Raw genomic sequence first — 21442 nt, 5'->3', positions numbered from 1 at the left:
TTTCGAACGAGCAAGATTTCACGAGGATTCTTTCAACACCGTTAATTATTTAGATCGCAAATTGATAATTAGACCTTGTGCTTTTAATCGTGAAATTGATATCTCTTTGTACTCAGCCACATGCTTCCACCTTTACTCCTTTTTCTCTTTTTATCGTTTATTTCATTTTTTTCACTCTGTTTCGGTATCGGCTGCCCGATAGGTGGGGTCTGGCAGTTGCGGATCAATGGCGATTTAATTAAAGATTATGGCTCGACGAAAATTAAGATTAATCTCACCCCCAGCTACGGAAGAGAAGAATAAAAGGGGTAGAAAAGGAGGAGGGTGATGACGTCGAAGCGGTTTGCTCGTCGACCTCGCGGCCAATGGCCTTAATTATTCGATGGAGACAGATGGAAGGAGAGAGAGACAGAGAGAGAGAGAGAGAGAGAGAGAGAGAGAGAGAGAAAGACAGAGAGCGGAGTGGAGAGAATGTGCGACAGGGAGCAAGCGGGGATTGGTACGATGTCGAGGGAAGAATATGTAGTACATATACATATAGAAAAAGCAGAAGTATGAGTGGAAACGTAAAAAAATACAACTAGGTTACAAAATAAAGGAACGAAAGAACTAGAATAGAGGAGAATCCAAGAATCGTAAAAGAATTGCGAGAGGATAGAACAACCTACGAAAACATACATATATGTACATACATATATACACAAAAGAGGAAAAGCTAAAATTTGAGAAAAGAAGGGGAATAAATGAAGAAGAAAAAAAAGTCTGTGTGTATACGGGTAAAGGAATGCGTAGAGTGAAAAAGGAAAATATAAATGAACAGCGAGGAAAAGGAAAAGATTACCAAAGGGGGTGATACTGTGGGCAACGACGTCGACAACGTCGCACTCCGTCGAGACTCATGACATCCGGGAAACGAGGTCGAGGACAACGACCAAGATCTTAGCACCCCCCGGCTATCCTAGATATATGTATGTATGTATGTATGTATGTATGTGTGTGTGTGTATATGTATACATACATGTATGTATATGTGTATGTATATAGGTGGAATAAGAGTATATCGCTACTACGAAAGAAACTGTCTGAGCTATGCCAGAAGTTTTAATGTGTATGCGAGCTAAAGATAAAGAGCCATGATGTGAGAAATATGTCAGATATACGATATATAGAAATATTTGCGAAATAAGGATAACGTTTTAGTATAATAGAAAACATGTTCCCAAATTTATGAGAAAAATTTGAAATAAAAGGAAATATTCCTATTAATTGCATAGAGTACAGGCTCGTTCGATTGTACGGTTCTTACTATTCTTACTTTCAAAATATATTTTACTTATTCACATTGAATAATAAAGCTTGTATAATACGATATATGAAAGTTCTTCGAAGAAATATGTATAATTCGCAACTATGGTAACAATCTCTGCGCACATACGCATCGAGCCAGTGGCATTCTCTCATTTGTCTCCAAGCCAAGAAGTCGGTACATCTCGTGCAAGCAATCAGAACGAACGACACAATTCTAAATATCTAAAGTTAGTTTTTTCTATAATCGATTTTATTATTTATGGTTATTGTTTGTCTCGTTGTATCGTGATTGTTATTATTAAATTTTACCGATTATTTGAACATAGTAATATCATTATTACGCCGTTGTAATCGCAATATACAAATGGTCGTATCAAGTGCCGAAGGATTTTTGAATCAATAACATTTTATTGCCGCTTACGGAACGCTTCCAACGAACGAATGATTCTGTGTAATGTCCTGAGAAGTAACAAACGATTATCTTGACATACGCGTAAACGAAACTCGGCGGAATATAATCTATAATTTATACAAACGCACTTCGATTCCATCCAAAACGCCACGTTTTATCCAGTATACAAAATTAGGCATCGCAGTAGCAAAGCAAAATCGTTGGGGCCCGCTAGTCCACGGTCCGACACGCAGCAAGGCAAGAGGGCTTAATTTACGGCATCCTCGAGCGTTTTTGCTATCTCTTTGCAAGAGCCGAGGGTGACGAGAACCAGGTTGGTCACAGCAATCGTTTCAAGCCTGTGTACGTTCTTACACACGCGCGTACGCATAAACACACACACACACACACAGATTCTGATTGCATTTGATACGATTCCTTTATCAAATATCATATGCGACATTCTAATGCGACAGACCCGAGTGCTAGTCTGTTTGACATCATGACCGATAAATTTGATCCAAGATAGGAAAATTTGACTCGGTATGCTTCTGCGGTACCCTGTACGCTGTTGTACACCGTTGCATGCGCTTTTAATGCGTTTTAGAGGGGAAAGGGGTGGGCAATACGGATGCGAGGCTTCGAACGATAATAGGCTCCGGTACTGGAGCGAGTGAACCGTTACGCAAGAGTTAACCAACTCTTTGCAAATGCGTTTACAACCTTATTTGCCTTATTGTCGAGGACGATGAATACACACGTTCGAAAGACAAATCGTCAGCAATACGCCCAATGTTCTGACTTGAAAAACGCCTTCGAACGAAACTAATTCGTTCCACCACTAATCGGTGTTTCTTTCAAACAAACAAGGTAAAGAAAGTGAACAGACTCTGAGCGACTTACGAAATCATAAAGCAACAGAGATTGTCGTCTCGCATTGTTTCGAAGGGATGTATAAGAACACTGGAAAAGTGCATGTTGTATGATAATCGATGGTTTAAATTTGTCTTATGATATTATGTAATTTGGAGTTACGATCACGAGAAAAGGATATTACCACCTGTAATCGAGTCGATCAGAGTGGAATTAACAAAGAAATAGCCTACGATGGTGGGCAAATGCAAACGAAACCTGTTGCGCGACAATGTAAGACGTTGTGCGTCGGAAATATAAAATATAACAAACAAACGTAAAATGCATACAAACGCTTCAAATAATAGATCATCCTTGTTATTTATGGAAATCCGCATTACGGATCTCATCGTATCAAATATAAGTCTGCGATAATGAAATTGATCAATCGATTGTGAGAAAAATGCATCGATTAGAGTGAAAATTATTTTAGCCGAATATAATATACAATATATATTGTGTGTTTTGCAGAGGTATGTCTGATTAATGGTTTATAGGCAAATGACGCTCGGATATGAAACATTACGATTAAACGAAACTTTTAAAATTGATAAGGTAGGTATTTATACTCGCGAATAGTACGTCTGAGGATACAAGACTGAAATTCTAGCTACTTAAGCGTCCCGTGTCTCTCACACCAGGCGCCTAAAATCTGCAACGGTATACATACATATACACGGTATATACATACTGCAGTATGTTCGTGCCACTTTTACTTATATCTCTTTCTCCGTGTGCCTGAAACCTTGGTTGCGTGTACACGAAGCAACCCCTCTGTGTTTCTGCGCTCTCGCTAAATCGAAAAACTTTACCACTCGACGCTCGAGTCAAGAGTAGAACGAATCGAAATAAAATGATAGTCGATGGTACGAGTTGGGATTAGGGCCAACTGGTTGCGGTGCTTCGGAATGATAACGACGGAGGGAGTACGTTCGCACGAGAATGGAAGAAAAAGGCCTGCTCTTCATAAACGTTGGAATGAAATGCGACGACATACAGTGGTGTTCCTCGAGATTACTAACTTTTTCCCATCCCACTATTTCCTAGCTTGAGAATACACTCGACGTGCACCACCGAACTATTGTAGTACGAAAGGACTCGAAAGCTCGTTCGACAAATATTTCTATTCATACATGATAGAACCTGCAACGTATTAGATGTCACATAACGAGACAAATAATTATTTGTTTTATTATATTGGTATCCACTGCTATTATAAATTACATATATATATAGTTATAGTGTATTTGTAATATCGATATAATAACAATTGTACGTAAAATTTCTAAAAGCCAGGTCAAAGTAGTTTCGTAGAAATTAAAGAAAATGGCGACCCCAAAGAAGAAGAAGAAGCAGAAAAAAAAAAGAAAAGAAGAACAAGGGACAAAAAAGGGAAAAGGGAGAATGTATGGAATAATTACTTGGAGTCTATCGCTTATATTGCTGATTCTAATTCTCTGTTATCGCGTATGTATCGAAGAAAACTCGATAAACGTCAGTTAGAATGGAATTATGTCATAGCAGAAATATGTGACGTATGTATAAAGTGAGGCGCTCATTGACGTATCATTAATCAAAGCTCAAAGCAAGTATAGGGTACCAGTAAACGGTTTAAATTATCGAACTTTCTAGGAAAGTGGAGTACCCCGTTATGGTATTGACATTATTGATTGATCGTGCAATTCTGAAGAAATAAATACTTCGAACGAAGTCGTAACGGCATAGAAAGAAGAAAAGAGAAGAGAACAAATTTTCTATTATTTTTTATATACACGTATGTATGTCTGGTAAATATAACGCTTTAGCGGTACTATTTTAGCATTTCGTTAGAAATGCCGCGGAAGGTAAGCGCATGGGAAGGGAGCTCAGCTCGGTTATTTAAGCATTGACACGTACGATTACGTTCGAGATTTCTTCCTACCATATTACGTGTATAATTGCTTCGCTATTTTTAAGCGATATTATCTTCAGACGTCTTTGTAATCTCGTTTATCCACAAGTTTTCTGACGTTCACACAACCGTGGCAACTAACTCTAACGAATGATTTTCCATATTCGATTCTGGAATTTGTTTCGCGATTCAAATATTCCGTTGTTGTTCGTACTTTGAAGGTTCGGTGCTTGTAACTTGTTTTTCTAGGAACTAATCTTACGAATATATTATTTATTATATTATTATTAAATATTACGCCATATGCCAACGCCTGTTGTTAATTACGTGTACCACTTATTTAATACACATACATTTTTATTAACCAACTTCTTTTTTAGAATAAATATCGTGTACAAGACATACAATACGACAGATACTGATCAAACGTGTTATTGGTATAACATTACTACCATGTTTACGTACCAGTAACAGAGTAGAATCATCGATTTTACTATGTTTCGCGGATTTGATACGTGTTGCCTACTTATCATTTTATCATTTTATATTGCTAAAAATTATACTTTTCGTGATAAAATTTGTCCAGAAAATAGGGATACACACGATATTAAGAATAAAGAAATATATATTTGTTGTTGAAAGAGATTTTAATAGTTTGAAAGATACGCGTCCACTCGTGTATACCTCGCGAGTGAACACTGCGTCACTCTCAACGCAATGTTACGCACTTTAAGATTTGACCGATAAATATACTGTAGTATCGTGGACAAAAAGGCCTAAAAATATCGGGTAAACCATAAACATTGTCGCGAGCCGAGATGCCGACAGGCCCATCAACGTGTCGTCGGACCTCTAACTAAAGAGTTTCGTGGAAAAAAGATTGACTCTGGCCACGAGCGGTTGCGTAACACGTGCGTGGTGAGACTAAGACAAAGGGACAAAAGGGATGCTAAGGCAGAGAGACAAATTCACAGTCAGTGTCAGTGGAGAAGTCAAAGAGTGTGAATCGAGAAGCTAGTTGTCGAGATAGTGTTGCTATTGTTGTCTAAAGAGTGTGGTCCGCGCGCGCGCGACAGAGAGAGAGAGAGAGCGAGAGCGTTGGATCCGTTGTGACGAGAGTTGCAAATTAATTATTGAGTTATTTAAAGTATAGTACGTTATTGCGATTAGTTCATGTTAAATAACCATCGTTTCGCGTCTAATCAACATTTGTATCAATCCATATATTCTTAAATAAACCATCATTTAATTATTAAGTAGTATTCCCGATACTATAATACATACATGTGCACGCGTATGTATATGTATACGTATCCAATATGTACGTATTCTAGCGCGAAAATTAATAACTCGACCGTGTAAATTCAGGTCGGTTTGCCACCTTCGTTCCTTCTTCTCGTATATGGCAATCGACCGTTGCCTGTATCAGTTGCGACAATAATAGGAGAGAACGCCACCTGTTTTCAAGTGTTATGGAACCTCCGACCAGCATCATCGTCTTTGTCTTAGATAACGGCAACTTGCCACGTAGGTGCACATTGCACCCTACAGAGAGAGAGAGAGAGAGAGAGAGAGAGAGAGAAAGAGTGTGTTCCCCACACTGCAGTTTCGTTAACGTTGACATTGACATTGACGTTATATCGCAAATCGCCACATATTGCAAACGACTCTTAATCAGACACTTTTCCCATTCATCATCTTTTCGTACTTGTGAGATTCTTCGATACAACACACACAACTATACCTTCTTTCTTGTCCATTCTCCCGTTTACGCATCTTACGAGTCGATCAAACACGAGGCGATAGCTCGAAACGATAATAAAATGAAGAATTCATCGATAAGTAATAATAAGAGCGGAATAATAAAGAAATAACGAAACGGATCGACGATTTGAATCGATTAATGCTTACAAATACGGAGAAAGTGAATGAATGTTATCGAGTAATTAATTAGCAATATACGCTTACGCGCAAACCTCCAGGCATCGCGTAAAACAATTAATCGGCTTATCGCTCGTAAGATTCGCATGTAAAATTTTATTCACTGCATCGCCACTGACTTTGTTACTAATAATTTCAAAGTTTCAATTTTCTTAAGAATTTCCACGATAATACGCGTTGTATATTATGCAGGGAGTCGCGGTTTTAAATGATCAAACCACAGCAGCATGTTCTACGGGTAGAAACGAGGTACAACGAATATAAACGTAGGTCTGAAAATGTTTTGCAAAAAAGTTGCAGAAGAAATATGAAAATTAAGGACGATAGAGCGGAATTCGTCGTTGATACGCAAAATAATGTAACAATGTCGTGGATGTTTATATGGAATATGCCGTTACGACGAGATTTTCGATGAGCGGGCGAATTAGTATGCATTCGCCGTTTACGTCTTTACGTTTCCATTTCAAAATTTCCTCCCTTTGAAATATACTAGCTTGACATTGTAGGCAGATTGAGTTTATCACTCTGCGAATTTCATGCTTATTTTGTTTTACGAGACAACGACGGAAAGTGTACGGTGACACAGACCTGTGTTTATATAATAACACTTTTTTCCTACCGCACTTTCCACTCGTGCAACATACCGCTACAGTTTGATCATTTAAAACTGCGACATCCGCGTACTAATAATCTGTACGTGTATATGTATATATGTACATACACACGTATATACTGTATAAGATAAAGGATCTTTGTCATGTCATCACACACTTTCTTTTTATTTTGGTGATTCTCTTTCTTTCTATTTTCATCGTGATTATCTCATACTCAACTCGCAATAAAATGGAAATACGTAGAAATCGGTTAACCTTTAATTTACTTGGATCGAAAAATTTACACTGTTCGTAAATTTGCTTCTGACGAAAGAAGCGAGACGCAGGAGAGATAATACGAGGGGAAATACTGAAATAAACTTTAAATTGAAAACAAATGTTAAAACGCCTTTGTGTTTCCTTCCGAGTATGAGAGTATTTAAAAATTTGAAACGGAAGCACTCGGAACCACGTCGATAACCATGTTATTACACGCTAAACTAAATATCGATCTTGTTTCACTTTCGTTAGCAGGAAAATTGAACGACTTGGTTTTTTTAAATTCAGCCGTTTTCCGTTTCCGGCGTCGGTTAATCACTGCGAACGTCGAGTTTGCGATGCAAACTTTATTTCACGCCCGGTACCCATTACCAGATTCAACCGTACCCAATTCCCAAGCATGATCGCTGACATATTGCGCGTGGTGCCTATGGTGATGTCAAACGACAGTGTGACTACCTTTTCGTTCTCGTTGAATTTTTCACTCCGAGTTAACGAATCTGGGAGTTGTCTCTTTTTGGTATTTTGTTTCTCCTTCCTTCCAACACTTTATTTGATTCGATACAAAATAATTTTAATACTATTTTCCGCTTTCGTTATATTATATTTCCAAGTGATTGTAATTTAATAGACAAAGTACATAGTTCATTGCTTGCTCGTCATTCTGCAAGTTTAGCGTTCAACCAGTAAATCGATTTACCTTGATCTCCTTTCCCCTCTCTTTATAAATGTCTATCGTGTCGTGTTGTTAGTAATACATCCTCTATTAGTAATACGAATATTAGATCCTAATAGACTATAGTAAATATCAATTATCAGAGACAAATACGTTATTTCCTTCCGTGCTCAGATAATTTCTTATGATTTATATATATTTTTGTTACAGGAGGCCCGCGAACATTTTCTGCTAGGCCTTACCGTGGAGGTTGGTTGGTTTGTTTGCTTTGCAATTACAATTACATACATAGTCTGTAGATTTTTTCTTCCAAGTCTGCCGTAATTTCAACCACATTTCTATGTTTCCATTCATATTATCCATAACTATAGCTATATTTATATCCTTACGTATCGGAATATCTAAACATATAGCATATGTATATGCGTATAACGATCGTACATTTTCATTTCCTGCTTTGTGTGTATTTTTCTGTCTATGTATCGGCTATCTCTTTCCCGTTTATCTCTTGTCTTCTCTCCCTTTAGCGTTTCGATCATCATTTAACCATGCTAACTTCTTTTCCGTATCTATGTATGCGATTAGATTAATGCCATGTTGTTAACATACGAAATGTTCTCACGAAATGATCCGTGTAAAATCGATGGGAATAATCGACGGATGTGTAACAGAAAATTCTCGTATGAAATTTTCTTATTTTACATACATGTTACAACAATTCTATTACTTTATACTCAACGTAGACGTATTAATACAAAGTACGAACTGCAATTCGAAAATTGACGACATCTAAAAATTATGTATAACATTTCCCATTTTTCTTCTATACGTTGAATGTTTCACCGCATCAAAATATTACAAATTATCACATCTTCTTTTAGCAGGATGTTTTTGTACGTTATACACGTACATTTCGTGAAAATGTTTGTACACGCGTTCAGCCAAATTAACCATTACGAACGATCCTTATATCGTTTAATTATAGCGTATGATATATTTGCAGAAATCGATTACTTTAATCACACGAAACGCTTCTTATCCTATCAATTTACATTATTAGTTTTATTTATACATTAAATCGATGATGAGCACGATAGCGAGAAATTTTTCCGAAGGTAGGTGAGAAACTATACGTCTTATCGTTTCACCACACAACTTATCATGGATCGTAGAATTTGTCCCGGCTCGAATAAGTTATCGAATAAGCTGGGTTATGCACCAACTTTTAAGCAATTTTGTTCGTAATCGAGTGGATCCCAGCCTTAAATGCAAGGAACTATAACCTGTACGATCTATTTATTGCAACACGAAGCAAACTGTAGTTTGAAACCAACATCGTATCTGACATGTATTTATATGAATCTTTTCTCTACTTTACTGTTACTAAAAATCAGAAACTAGGTTTCACAATTATATTTCAATGTCGTATCTACTGTCATATAATATTTCGCTAATTATTTAGAAGTTTACCCTCAAGACCGATTTCGATGTTTTTTGAATATGTCGTAAAACTTCAACATTTGGAACTATATCTTCCTCTCAAGAAAATATTCTGCTCTCTTAGTAAATTTTGCCTATAATCGTGCGTCAGTATTGGCCGTATAGCGGCCGACAACCAATACTAACGCATACGCTGTTACGGACGCAGGATTATGTCGACGATATAGGCAGAGTTCACCGTAGCGGTCCGACGTTTACGCGAGAGGAGAAACGTTGTTCCAAACGAACGATGTCGAGTTTTATAACGCACTAAAAAATCATTGAAATCGGCGTGGAGGATAACATTTAAATAAATAACATTTAAATAAGGAACATTTAAATAATTACCGACATTTCTTGACAACGACACGGAAGGATAAAAGAGACGGACAACGAATGATTGTATGCGTGTTGCGTAGGAGGCTATGTAAATCGTAAACCAAGTTTATTTATTATTTTCTAGGCGACGAGGTGACAAGGCGACGGGGAAAATTAAATAAATAAATATACGTATATACGCATATTCTTGAAAGGGATATTCGTAAAAAATTGCTTCACGAAGCGATTCTGGAGAAGAACGGCAGCAACGATGACGACGACAAGATTGTCGCTCGACTGACGCCTCGAGTATCAAATCTCGTTGCTTGTTGCGGGACGGCAAACATTCGCGATATTCTCGACAACCATTGTCAGTATCGTCGACGCGACGCGACGCGACGTCCGACGATGTGCACTCGTCGCGTGATCGCCGCGCTGTTCTTCCAAGATGACCGCTCGGGCGTAAAATTTCTCCGCGACTAGAAAGCAAACGAGATATCGTTTCAAGAAAACGTTCGAACAGAGTAACTCTCGAAGGAACAGTATGTATTCACTGTGAATATATGTATTAGATCTCGCTGTCCTCTCCCCCTCGTCACTCTCTCTCACTCTCTCTCACTCTCTCTCCTCTTCTCGCCCCGTGTAGCGAAGGCATCGGACCGCGATACATAATTATCTATATTACGTATATCCAAGTTCATTGAATTTCGTGCAAAATGCAAGAGATGCAGTCGGTAATCGTGGTTTCACGACTATTCGGGTTTATTAGCTTCTGCACGGCTAATTTCAGCCACAACTATCCTTTAGCTGCTCTTCGAATTGACTGAATTTTGAATACCAACCAAGGTATATTCTAATTTTTCTAGAGCGAAATTATCGATCAAGAATTTCCTTCTGCAAGAAGGAGAGAATTTTCCTACAAGCGATTATGAAAATATGAGCCACGAGTCGTAAAGCAAAGTACGTTTCTATCGTAAAAGAGAATCAACGATTGAAGACGATTCGAGTATTCGGAGCGAATAAGGAAAGAAACCGAGTTTTGACCGAACCTGTAGACCAATGTAATTTCTACGATTTATATATGTAAAAAAGGGGTTACTTTTGCAAATGTTAAGAGTGTTTGAATAGGGATAGCGAGAGTGCAGGCAGATCTAGCTAGATTTATTCGTTTCTAAGAGAGAGAGATGAAATTTCAACGAGACAACACCTGTGTCCCGAGTTTGGGTCTGGGTTCGCACGAAACACTAGGAAACCCTATCTGCGATGTGCCTGTGCTGATATACGGAACTAACAAAATTTCTTGCTGTTGTATCGTATCGTATCGTATCGTATCGTATCGTATCGTATCGTATCGTATCGTATCGTTCGAACTTTTTCGATGGAAACTACTGAATCAGCGAATTACGGAAACGTGCCTTATCCAAGTTTTCCTACGTACTGGCAGATTTATAAATGTAATAAATAGGAAATTACCCGAGCACAAATTAAGAAATCGAGTAAAAACGTATTGACTCGCTACGTAACGCGTTTAATATACTTATATCGTATGATTGTACTCGTATTCCTAGAAATTTGACGTGTATTATCGTAATAGAGAAAAGTACATGTTTGTTATACATATCGTACATCGGCGAGCAGTATCAAGACACGGTACAGTTTTCCTAAGACTCTTTAGACTGTTTAGTGTTTTAGAGTAATGAAAATAAAATCCGAGAATAACGATTGACAGGTGCTATAAAAAGGTAGGTTGCTGGATGCTTTCAAGCGGTAGCAACCAATATCCGTCGCAACGGTATCGTTTCATATCACGGTGTACGTACGCAATGGATATTGTTTCCTCGTGGCCGAAAGTTGAAAGGATACGAAAGAAGTTTCCCTCGCGTCGTATCTAGATACGGCAGCCAGCCTTCCTTCTGGCTCTCCTCGTGAGGTAATGGGCTTTGGAGAGCGGTGACAGTTGCGGAAGGAGGTGGGGACAAAAGCGAGGAAGACACTATGCCGAGCTTCCTAAAGCGTGTACTGGTAACAAATCATTCAAGAGGAAGCGACCTGCTATACAGTGCTTTCTACCCCTTCGTGAACGATTTGATTTATACGTTGGTCCTGATTACAATTGATTTTAGTCTGACGATATCTGTCTGTCCGACGACGGAGTACGTTGTAACATTCTCCACCGTATTTGTACCGTATAAATCAATCTGCCATGCGAAAGAAACACAGCCGAGGAATATTGAAATTTTAAACCGCGATGGCAGTGCTTCTGTATAAAAATTGAAAACAATTATTTTGTCGAATGTACGATCGAATCAACGATATACGACTTATTTTTTTCAATTTATTCGTCCGATGGAAGCCAGTCTCTATAATCTTACGTATATGTATGCGATCGTTAGATGTAATACATACGTATATATAGCTGAGCACGTATCGACGTACACTTATTTCAATTGGTGTGATTTTTAATGCGTTCGTGTAATCGTGCGTGATAACCGCGTGCAATACAACCATCAGTTCTTATGATACGTCGAGAGAGAAACGGAAGGATTAATTGGTGAAATTTGATTGACAGAAATTTCACCGGAGTTTGTTATTATTACTTGTAACTTGGAAATTCATCGTCATATTTTTATTATGAAAATTACTTGGATAAACAGACTGAAATAAATGCTTGGCTATCCGTATATTCAAAATTACAGGAATTTGAACGAGTTAATTACATTACAACTGAATTACAATAAATCAATATCTTACTATACTATATGTAACTCGAGATAAATATGTACACGTATATAAAATTAAATATTACGAACTGTTACAACATCAGATACTATTCCAACGTATTACGTAACTGAACAACACGATCGCTCTATATCAGTTACAACAGAATTATTGCGACTAGCGCCGGTTCGTGTTGTAGCTGCCAAACGTATCCAAGCTTTCGTCTGTAGCGCTAAATTCAGTTAGTAAATTCGGTTATACCGCTAACCCCTCGCTGCACCACCCCTAAGGGACGATGGGGCGGCGATTTAAGATAAACTTTGGTGTCAACTTTTTAGCGTATCGTTCATCTACGAGATCTAACAACCACCCGAGTGACAACAAGGAATTTTATCTTCGGGCCTCTTTTACTAACAATCAGTAGCAGTAACAATCAGTAGTACTAACGATCCACTTATTCACTCACCGTTTTGTATGCCAGGGACCCTTAAGCACTCTGTAGATAGCAGACAACAACACCCAAAGCAAGAAAAACGAGTAACAGTTAAGTTATTTGCCAATAAGCAACCGGCATAACGATAGTTGAAATCGACAGCAACAGAGTGTGGACGTGGTAAGGATCGCGACAATAGTTGCATTTGAAATAAAATAGAGTATCGTTAGAAATCACGGCGAAGTCTGTAGTAGCTTCTGGCGTCTCGAAACGGTGTTCCCTACATCGAAACAACATCGGTTCTATTCGTTTTTACGACAACTCGTGGTAGAATTGATAAACGGCAAACGGCGATTCGTCTTGCCTTTCGGCGCATAGTTTGTCGTTAGGCGTATTTCCTATAGTCTTTCATTTTGTTCGCGTATGTACGCGTCATCGCACGTTTCGTTAATAAATTTAATTGAAAATTCATATGCAGCGAGTATGTGCCGTACAAGTTTGCGATCATGCCTCTGTCTATGGTTCGACTACGCGTACGCAACACGTTATCGAATTTACATGCATACATTCATAGAAATACTCTTCGGTGTAGGGGTTAGATCGTATCTCGTCGCTTATTCGTAGGCAGACGGAATCGTTTACGTAGAATACGTTTCCGTGTTAAACGGCCGGAGTACGTGATTTCATTTGCGATACGAAGTCACGATCGTTCTACATCCGTTGGAAATATGGCGCCTCACGTTCGTCCCTTCGTCCAGTGATGCACGGTCCTGCACTCCATAAAGCACGCAAAACCGGATCAACTAGGCATTTAGTACGGAGGAACCGCATGAAACCCACTTCCGGGATTCATGTGCCACCTCGAGATTCATGTTTCACCCTAAATCAAATAATTTGAGCAGACGGGAATTTAGCCTAGAAAGCAGGCAACAGTTCGACGAGTGTTCCATTTGGAATGGACGATTGCCGTGCGAGAATATCTCCGCTAATATTTTAATTATTGGTAAAATCTACGAACATACGGAATAAAATAAGCAAAAGAATCGATCGTATGAGAAACAAAAGTACACGCGCAATCTCTTTTCTTTCTTTCACACCAAGGAAAGAGAAGGTACAGCAACGTGTTTGTGATTGTAAACTTGGATTCTAAACTTGCAGGTCTTCCGCTGTAAACATGCCTTCTACTCCTTCCACTTTGTCAAGTTATATACGTCGTAGCGATGGTTGGATGGTTGAGTCATCCGGTACAGAGAGGTCAGGGGGAGGTTAAACCGAGGGTGGCGGCGGCTGCGGCGGCGGCGGCGGCGGCGGCGGCGGCGGCAGCGGCGGCGACGACGGCACGGTCCAAGAATCGCCAAATAGGCGGTCATTGTGCTTCGCTAAAGAGTAAAAGAGACCAACCAATCGACCGGCCAACCCACGAACGTCCAACCGGTCGAGTCCTCCTCCTTTTAACCTCTCCCACCTTCCCCCTTCAACCTCTGCCGGGTGTCTGTTGTACGGCACTTCGTAGTCAACCTTTGATTTTCAAGTTTGGAGCGGCCAAATTTCTTCGCATGCCACGCCGAATCGCGATCTCCTTCGTATGCCTTTTCATTGCGTCTCCGGCCTTCCTCCCCTCTTTCTTCTCCCTTTCTTCTCCATAATCCTTCTTATTCTTCTCGTCCACATTTTGCTGGCACGTTCCTCTATTTGCAGCGTTTCGTCTTGTTTTCCTATGTCTCTACCAAACCTCTTTTCCACGATCCTCGAGTCACCCCTTTCTCGAACGGCGTTGGCCAACCTGCACGTCTCATTCCTTTGTCCCGGCCACGAGGTGGTAGTTACAGCAAGGTTTTATAGCTGATCGTATATCGAGCAGTTGAACGTGTACGCTTTCGTTTCCAGAATTGATATCTTTGATTTACTGCCAACCCGTCGCAATTTCGTCGCTAGAAATCTATACTCGATCGTTTTACGCTGATCATTCTACTTTTCATATCTGAACGTGAAGTCAACAAGATCGAAGATTAGCAAGTGGAATAATAGCATTTCGAATGGAATTAAGCAAACACGGTAGCGAAGCAAAGAAACTGTCAAAGAAAATGAGTTTCGCTGCAACTTGTAATATAAGGGAGTAATATATATATATATATATATATATATATATATATATATATATAAGTAATATAGGGATAGACAGCCATTATGGAAAGTAAATAGAACCGCTTCAAAGACCTATTATTATCGCTAATGACAGATAAAACGTGCCATGTGTGTGTATATATATATATATATATATATATAAAAATCTGAAGATTTTCTGCAGATTTTTCGAGGCTACGTGTAGTTAAAGTTTTAAATAACATTTCGTATAACGTGCTAACTTAGGAAATCAACGTTCGAATTATATGAAGACAGCGAAGTAAAGGATTTTTAGACATTCGCAGGAACCACAGAAACGAATAGGACACTCGTGACGCTGACCGTAGCGCAGGAAGATGTCAACGGCTGTGTAGGACACGGTAGACAGCGATGGACTTTTGTTTAGTCTAGAAGCGATTTTCAAATGTTGTGCCCGCGTCTAACGAACAAGAGGAAAGCTGCGAGTCGGCTTGACACTCGCTTCTTTTATGCAACGAAACAACGTGCTCGCTGCGACAGTGAACCACGAAGGAATAACAGCGCAAAACAAAACTTATTTTAACGTGCTGCAGCACGGTAGAACGTGCTGAGTAGCCGCGGCTGATTCGTGGTTAACTTACTAGATCTTACTGTCACGAATATATCCTACTACGTGTATACGTGTATCTTAGGTCTTAGGGAAATCTTGTACAAATAACGTACCGTACCTTTCGGCTCCAAGGACTCGTCTCTTTAGACTTGGGTTTCAGATTTAGTTAACAACAGCGTAGACTTATCGTTAGCCGAGAAGGTTATGCTGTTTTATGCTTATAGCGTGAAACAGCAGCAAAGTAATCGAGATATATGTGGGTATTAAGGAGAAACCTCGGTACGATTGTCCGGTAAGGCGGCGATCCTTGTTCTAAATCGCCAGCTACATAGCTTCTGACAATACTCTCGTTCGCGTTAACCAGACTCTGCTCAGACATACGTTGCTCAGCGACCATTCATCGTTGCTTGCTCGTCAGCAAGTAAATTTCGAATTTCACGAAAAACGCTCCACTTTGTAAAACGATTTAATCGTTGCGTTTAATAATATACATTATACATACATACATACATACATATTAGGTTGTCCGGAAAGTGTCTCTCTTTCGCAAACGTGTTTTTTTACAAAAACGTGCACGTTCGTACAAACGTGAAATCAAGTCTGCGAAATGTCACAGTGTTTATCTCAACAGAACAAAATGGATCGTACGTAATTCGACAAATATAATAATATAATATAGAACAAAAAACGTTGTGCGTCTATTATTTCCTCATAAAACGAAAGAAACATTTCGGACAACCTAATACATACATATGCTTCATGTTACATGCATTGATAGCCCATAAACGTATATAAGTGAAACACATTTTCCAACTATACTTTATACACACGTACTGTGCACATTATGATCTTGTCGCTTTTAAGTACACTATTAAAGTACTACCTATGTGGTTAATTATAAAAAAAGGGAATTGAGAAACAGGGTTATATTGATCGTATCGTGTACATATTTAGCTATACATACACAGTATACGTGTATAATAATAAGCTTGTATAATGTGGAATTAAACAGCCTTTTTGAAATATGCCAACAAATACATATATAATAATTAAGATTTCGGCAGATATCTTTTTTATTCAAGAAACTTTTCATTATTTTTATGTTTTTCAGCAGAATTATATCACTAGTTGGTTTCGATATTGCGATACGCATGTATAAAGGATCGCAAAACAAAACTACCAAACTGTAACAAATCGTACTAATAGCGAAAAGTCATACTGCTTGTGATATAGTTGTGATATTGATTATTAAGTATCCGAAATATTATTGTTTAACAGAAACGTTGATTATTCGAAAGATTATCACAGATTATGTACATATGTACGTCACAATCAGTTCCACATATTTATACTACAATGTGAAATATAGAACACCCATGGTTCAAACGCATCGAGTATAGTTTTTTTCGTAACTGTTCGTAGTTTTTCTGCGAATTTGTATTTCAAAGTCGAATTGTTACTTTCGATTCCAGTCTACCCCAGTGCGATACGGCGCGGCGCCGCGGCACGACGCGCGACATGTCACGCGGCACAATGGGCTTGACAGGATGTGACAAGCCGACCTGTCACACGGCAGCCGAAATGTTAAAAATGTATTATTTTTGCAGATAAAGATTTAATAACGTTTATTCGCTTTGTTTTCAACGCCTAAAAGTTAACATTTACATTCACCTTCGATTATTAAAAGTTCTTTTCTAACGATTGAAAATTCGTAGAATGCTAGTCTTTCATCGGAACGAAGGTATTCGTACGCAACCATTAATAATAACGATATCGTAATTATTGTTTTATGGGATCAATTCTTTTCACCGCGCCTCGTAGCTTGTAATCCATCTTGAATAGGATGCGTTATTGTCCTAGCCGGAAGCAATAAAATATTGAATAATTTAATCGACTCACCTTGTCACACATATGTATATTCGCGGGAATTGAAATAATTCAATTATTAACGGGAGTATCAAACTTTTATAACAAGGTGCGCGTATGTTTGAAAAATATCAGCATTCGTTGCGTAAAATTCTGTCAATGCGATTGCCAAAACAGAGTAGTGAAATAGAGAAAGAAAGCAGTAGATCAAGCTTGAAAAAAGAAGAGGGCAGAGAATGCGAGGGTTGGGCAAGTTGCGGCTGGTGGTACGCTATTGGTTGCACGGTCATCGCCGCGATTGTAAATCAATTAGTTCGCATTGTAAATAAATCACCATTTTACAACTCTACCATGCCGTACCATACGACATTCGTATGAAATTTATTGTCCATTTTCACCAGAGTCACTTCGATTTTAGCGCTCTGGCACAGTATTGCAATTATACAAAATTGTTGTAACATGCAATTATACCAATAATTCTTTCTACACGATGCTGAGGTATTATTTCCGCCTACGTTTCCTGGAATAGGTGAAATAAAGATAAATTTTGCAATTTAGAACTACTCCTTTCCGTTTATTAGGTTAATTCTGAAGTTTGTTAGCGTTACAAAATTTAACAATTTTCATGATATTTTTTTACTCAGTTACTTTTCCATCGTTTTCCAATTTTTTATACGGTTTAAATTAAATGTTTCTTGATTTTATCTTGCCCACAATGAACGTACGTTTAAAAATGTTCATCTCGTCGCCATAAACGGCCGTAGGTGATTGGAACTTTCAACATGGACTAAAACAAACAAATCAAGAGGATTCTTATTAAATCAATAGGTTTACCATTATCGTCCGTACCAAAATAAATCATTCATTTTATTTTTGTGCCGAGTTTGTCGTACTCTTTTTTACTTCACTGTTACCGAAAGAAGAACGATAATTTCGGAATTTGCAATTTAAGCATTCCCCATTTTGGCAATTTTCAAACATATACTACTTATTTTGGTACGGACGATAACGATAAACATACTGAGAAGAAGAATTCTCTTGATATTTTTTATTTAATCCAGCCTGAGAATTCGGATCATCTACGCCGATCATCCCAGCGAAATACGGTTTGCAAATACGCATTTACAAACGCGTGTTTTTGTGTGAGATAAGGCCAAGATTTTTTAAGGTATCTAAGACTTTAAAAGATAGTTATGTACTTATATATTTATATGTATGTATGTATATAACTAAAGAAACTACGGAAAGAATAATAACGTTAGACGTACGGAGGCCACAACTCGATTAAGCGCACGGTGTGGTTCCAGCGAATGTTGTGTATGATTCTGCCGAACGTTGAAGCAATTCCATCGCGAGTTCCGCTTGAACTTGTGTTGTTTCTCAAACGCCTTTCGAAAGTGGTATCCGATAATATATGATTTTCAAAGAGCGCAAGGAAATTTGAATCGATATGTTTCTATGGTATCGGAGGGGAAAGGGTAAGCGATATCTGGACCTAAAAGTATTCGGACCTACTTCCGAAATAGCATATATATATATGTCGGGTTGGCGTTAGCACTTGGGTTTGGGGCGTGTAAGGAATATCTGCGCCTGGATCGCTCATCGTCGTCGTACGATCAATGATATCGTTTATTGTCGCAAATACAAGGAGAACCACTGGCCTCGATACCCGAACGATGATGACAATGATCGTGGAGTCGGTATAGCGAATCCACGGCCCACGGGATAACTGATCTACTTTACTTCAAAGTCTAAGTCGGACTCGACTTACTCCTCGTGATACAAGGATCGCTTGATTGACTCTTTGCTAAGACGTAGATTATTCACCGATCGTACAAACACACTAGGTATCTAACTAACGAGACTGTAAGAAAAGGAATGACTTTCCGTCGCAACAACGCTGCAGAGGAAAACTATGGTGGGGTGTGCCTAAGGGCACGAGGTCATCGGATTCGTCGAAGAAAGCCTCCGCTCGGAGGGTGAGGGAAATAGACGTTGCTGTTAATTGGTTAATCTCCATGTTGGCGGTTAGAAAAGGATGCTAGCCGCTCTCGAGAGAGAGTTCCTAGCGGGAAGCGTCGTACGTGAGGAAAGCAGATCTTCCGTATCTTGCCGCAATAGGTGACAGATATACGGGCTGATATAATAAAGACTGTTTGCCAATCTGAACGACTTTAGTTATAACCAGATCCTAAGATTTGTAACGGTTCCTCAGGCTATCTGAACATAAACTGCGAATGATGCGTCAGCATCTGGCGATTATCTTACCCAAAGAATGAGGTCTGTGTGTGGCCGCTGGAATGTTTCATTGTCAAGTGTCGGTACGGCCAATTCTTTAAAGGAAAGCTATGTAACTTCGTATCTCTGTTAGGTGGAACGTTCATCCCGTGACCGTGGCTACACTCGGCGACCGGTCGTCGCCTCGAGCCCAAGCTCATTGTCTCAAGTTTCGAATGACTGTGTCTGGGTTATTTCGCGAATGCTATTGAGGTTTTTCCAAATAATTCCAACGGGTGACCCCGTTGTCCTTTCATTTCCGACATATATATATATATATATGCACTATATATGCACTACCGGTACATAAATGCAATCAACGGTCGTCGATGGTCATCTGCCTTATCTGATGATTCGTTATTCGATACTTGCCGTCAGCAGAGACCGATAATTAAATAAGCTTTCGAAAATCTTTCGATAGGCTTTATAAAGTTCAGCGAATTCACGAAGCGACAACTCATCATACACTGGCACAACTGCCTTTAAAGCCACGAATGTAGCTGTTGTATACTTTTGTAACACGTTTATTCCTAAGAATTTGCTATACTTTCTTTTTAATTCCCTTGTTTAGTTGGACATTTCCAATAATTCTTCCAAACTGTGCGTTTATGAGAAGATGGCCAAGCGAAAGAATGCAAAGATCCGACTGGCATAACAAATAGGCCCGCTTTTTCTCACATAATCGCAAATGATAAAAAAAAATTACATTTTCTATACCGATTGGGGTCAAAACAGCGTCGATTATTGTCAAATCACTATATTTGTCTTCTTAAACGCTCGAATTTTTTAACAATTTGGATTTAATAAATAAATCCTTCTACAGTTTTACTGAGTAACATTTAACGACGAGTTAAGAAATCAATCGAGTTACGTTCCGATAAGAGAAAGAAGATCTATTTGCTATAGATACGTTGCTGTACTATGTACATAGACGACTAATTATTGGAGATGTGAGAAGTTTAACTGTTCCGACACGTATACACGGGAACAATATAATTACACTGTCTGAAAATTAAAGGAAATTCCAGGTTGTTTCGTAGTCGACTGATGCGCGCCACGTAATCGTGTGTACTGTTAATTGCCACCGGCTGATGGAACAATGCTGTTATAAACTGCCCGCCCTTGGGATACATTGCAGAAATTTCGAGAAAGCCACGTCACAGTCATCGACCACCGACGAACGTGAAATTTGGAAAAACCTGTTAGACACCTCTCTTTTCTTATTTTCAATCATTTATTACAATCGTATTACCTGATTTAGACTTGTTCGACAAACCTAATATCTTTGCACGTGAGAATCGCTACGGACCTCCATTTGGGGGCTTCCCCTCGTTTGATCCTCGCCAGGCATAGTTCATCTTTCAGCTTCCAACGCCGATATACTACGCTCGGCGCTCTAGGTGCGTCTCTACACCTCTACACCATGAGAACGCGGATACATCGGTGTCTCCCGCGGTCGACGCCAATACCGGCTTTCACTTTCATTTCGCATTTACGTTTATGCATCTCGATGATTCGCGCAATTAACTCAATCGTCTATTTATTTAAAAAAAAAAAACTCGTTAACCACTTTAATCCCTATTTCGTGGTTTATAACATTTTAATAGACAATTTTTATAAGCCTTACATTAATAGCTTCGTTACATT

At 38.9% G+C, this 21442-nt stretch overlaps 1 protein-coding gene across 10 annotated transcripts in view; it reads left to right on the top strand.

The window, feature by feature from the left end:
* LOC139993925 (nephrin) overlaps positions 1-21442 on the top strand; it is a 110620-nt gene that overhangs the window by 55809 nt on the left and 33369 nt on the right. For 9 of the 10 annotated variants that reach the window (XR_011801487.1, XM_072016097.1, XM_072016106.1 and 6 more), the window contains exon 3: positions 8202-8240. The exons of the other annotated variant lie outside the window; for it this stretch is intronic. Coding sequence is in view for 8 of the 9 variants with exons in the window: in XM_072016097.1 (XP_071872198.1) it covers positions 8202-8240 (39 nt within the window). In the remaining variant the exon portion in view is untranslated. The remainder of the gene's footprint in view (positions 1-8201; positions 8241-21442) is intronic. 10 annotated transcript variants of the gene reach the window in all.

This window comes from Bombus fervidus, chromosome 14, assembly GCF_041682495.2.
Source record: "Bombus fervidus isolate BK054 chromosome 14, iyBomFerv1, whole genome shotgun sequence".
Classification (NCBI taxonomy): domain Eukaryota; kingdom Metazoa; phylum Arthropoda; class Insecta; order Hymenoptera; family Apidae; genus Bombus; species Bombus fervidus.
This window is presented reverse-complemented; position numbering and strand designations above follow the sequence as displayed.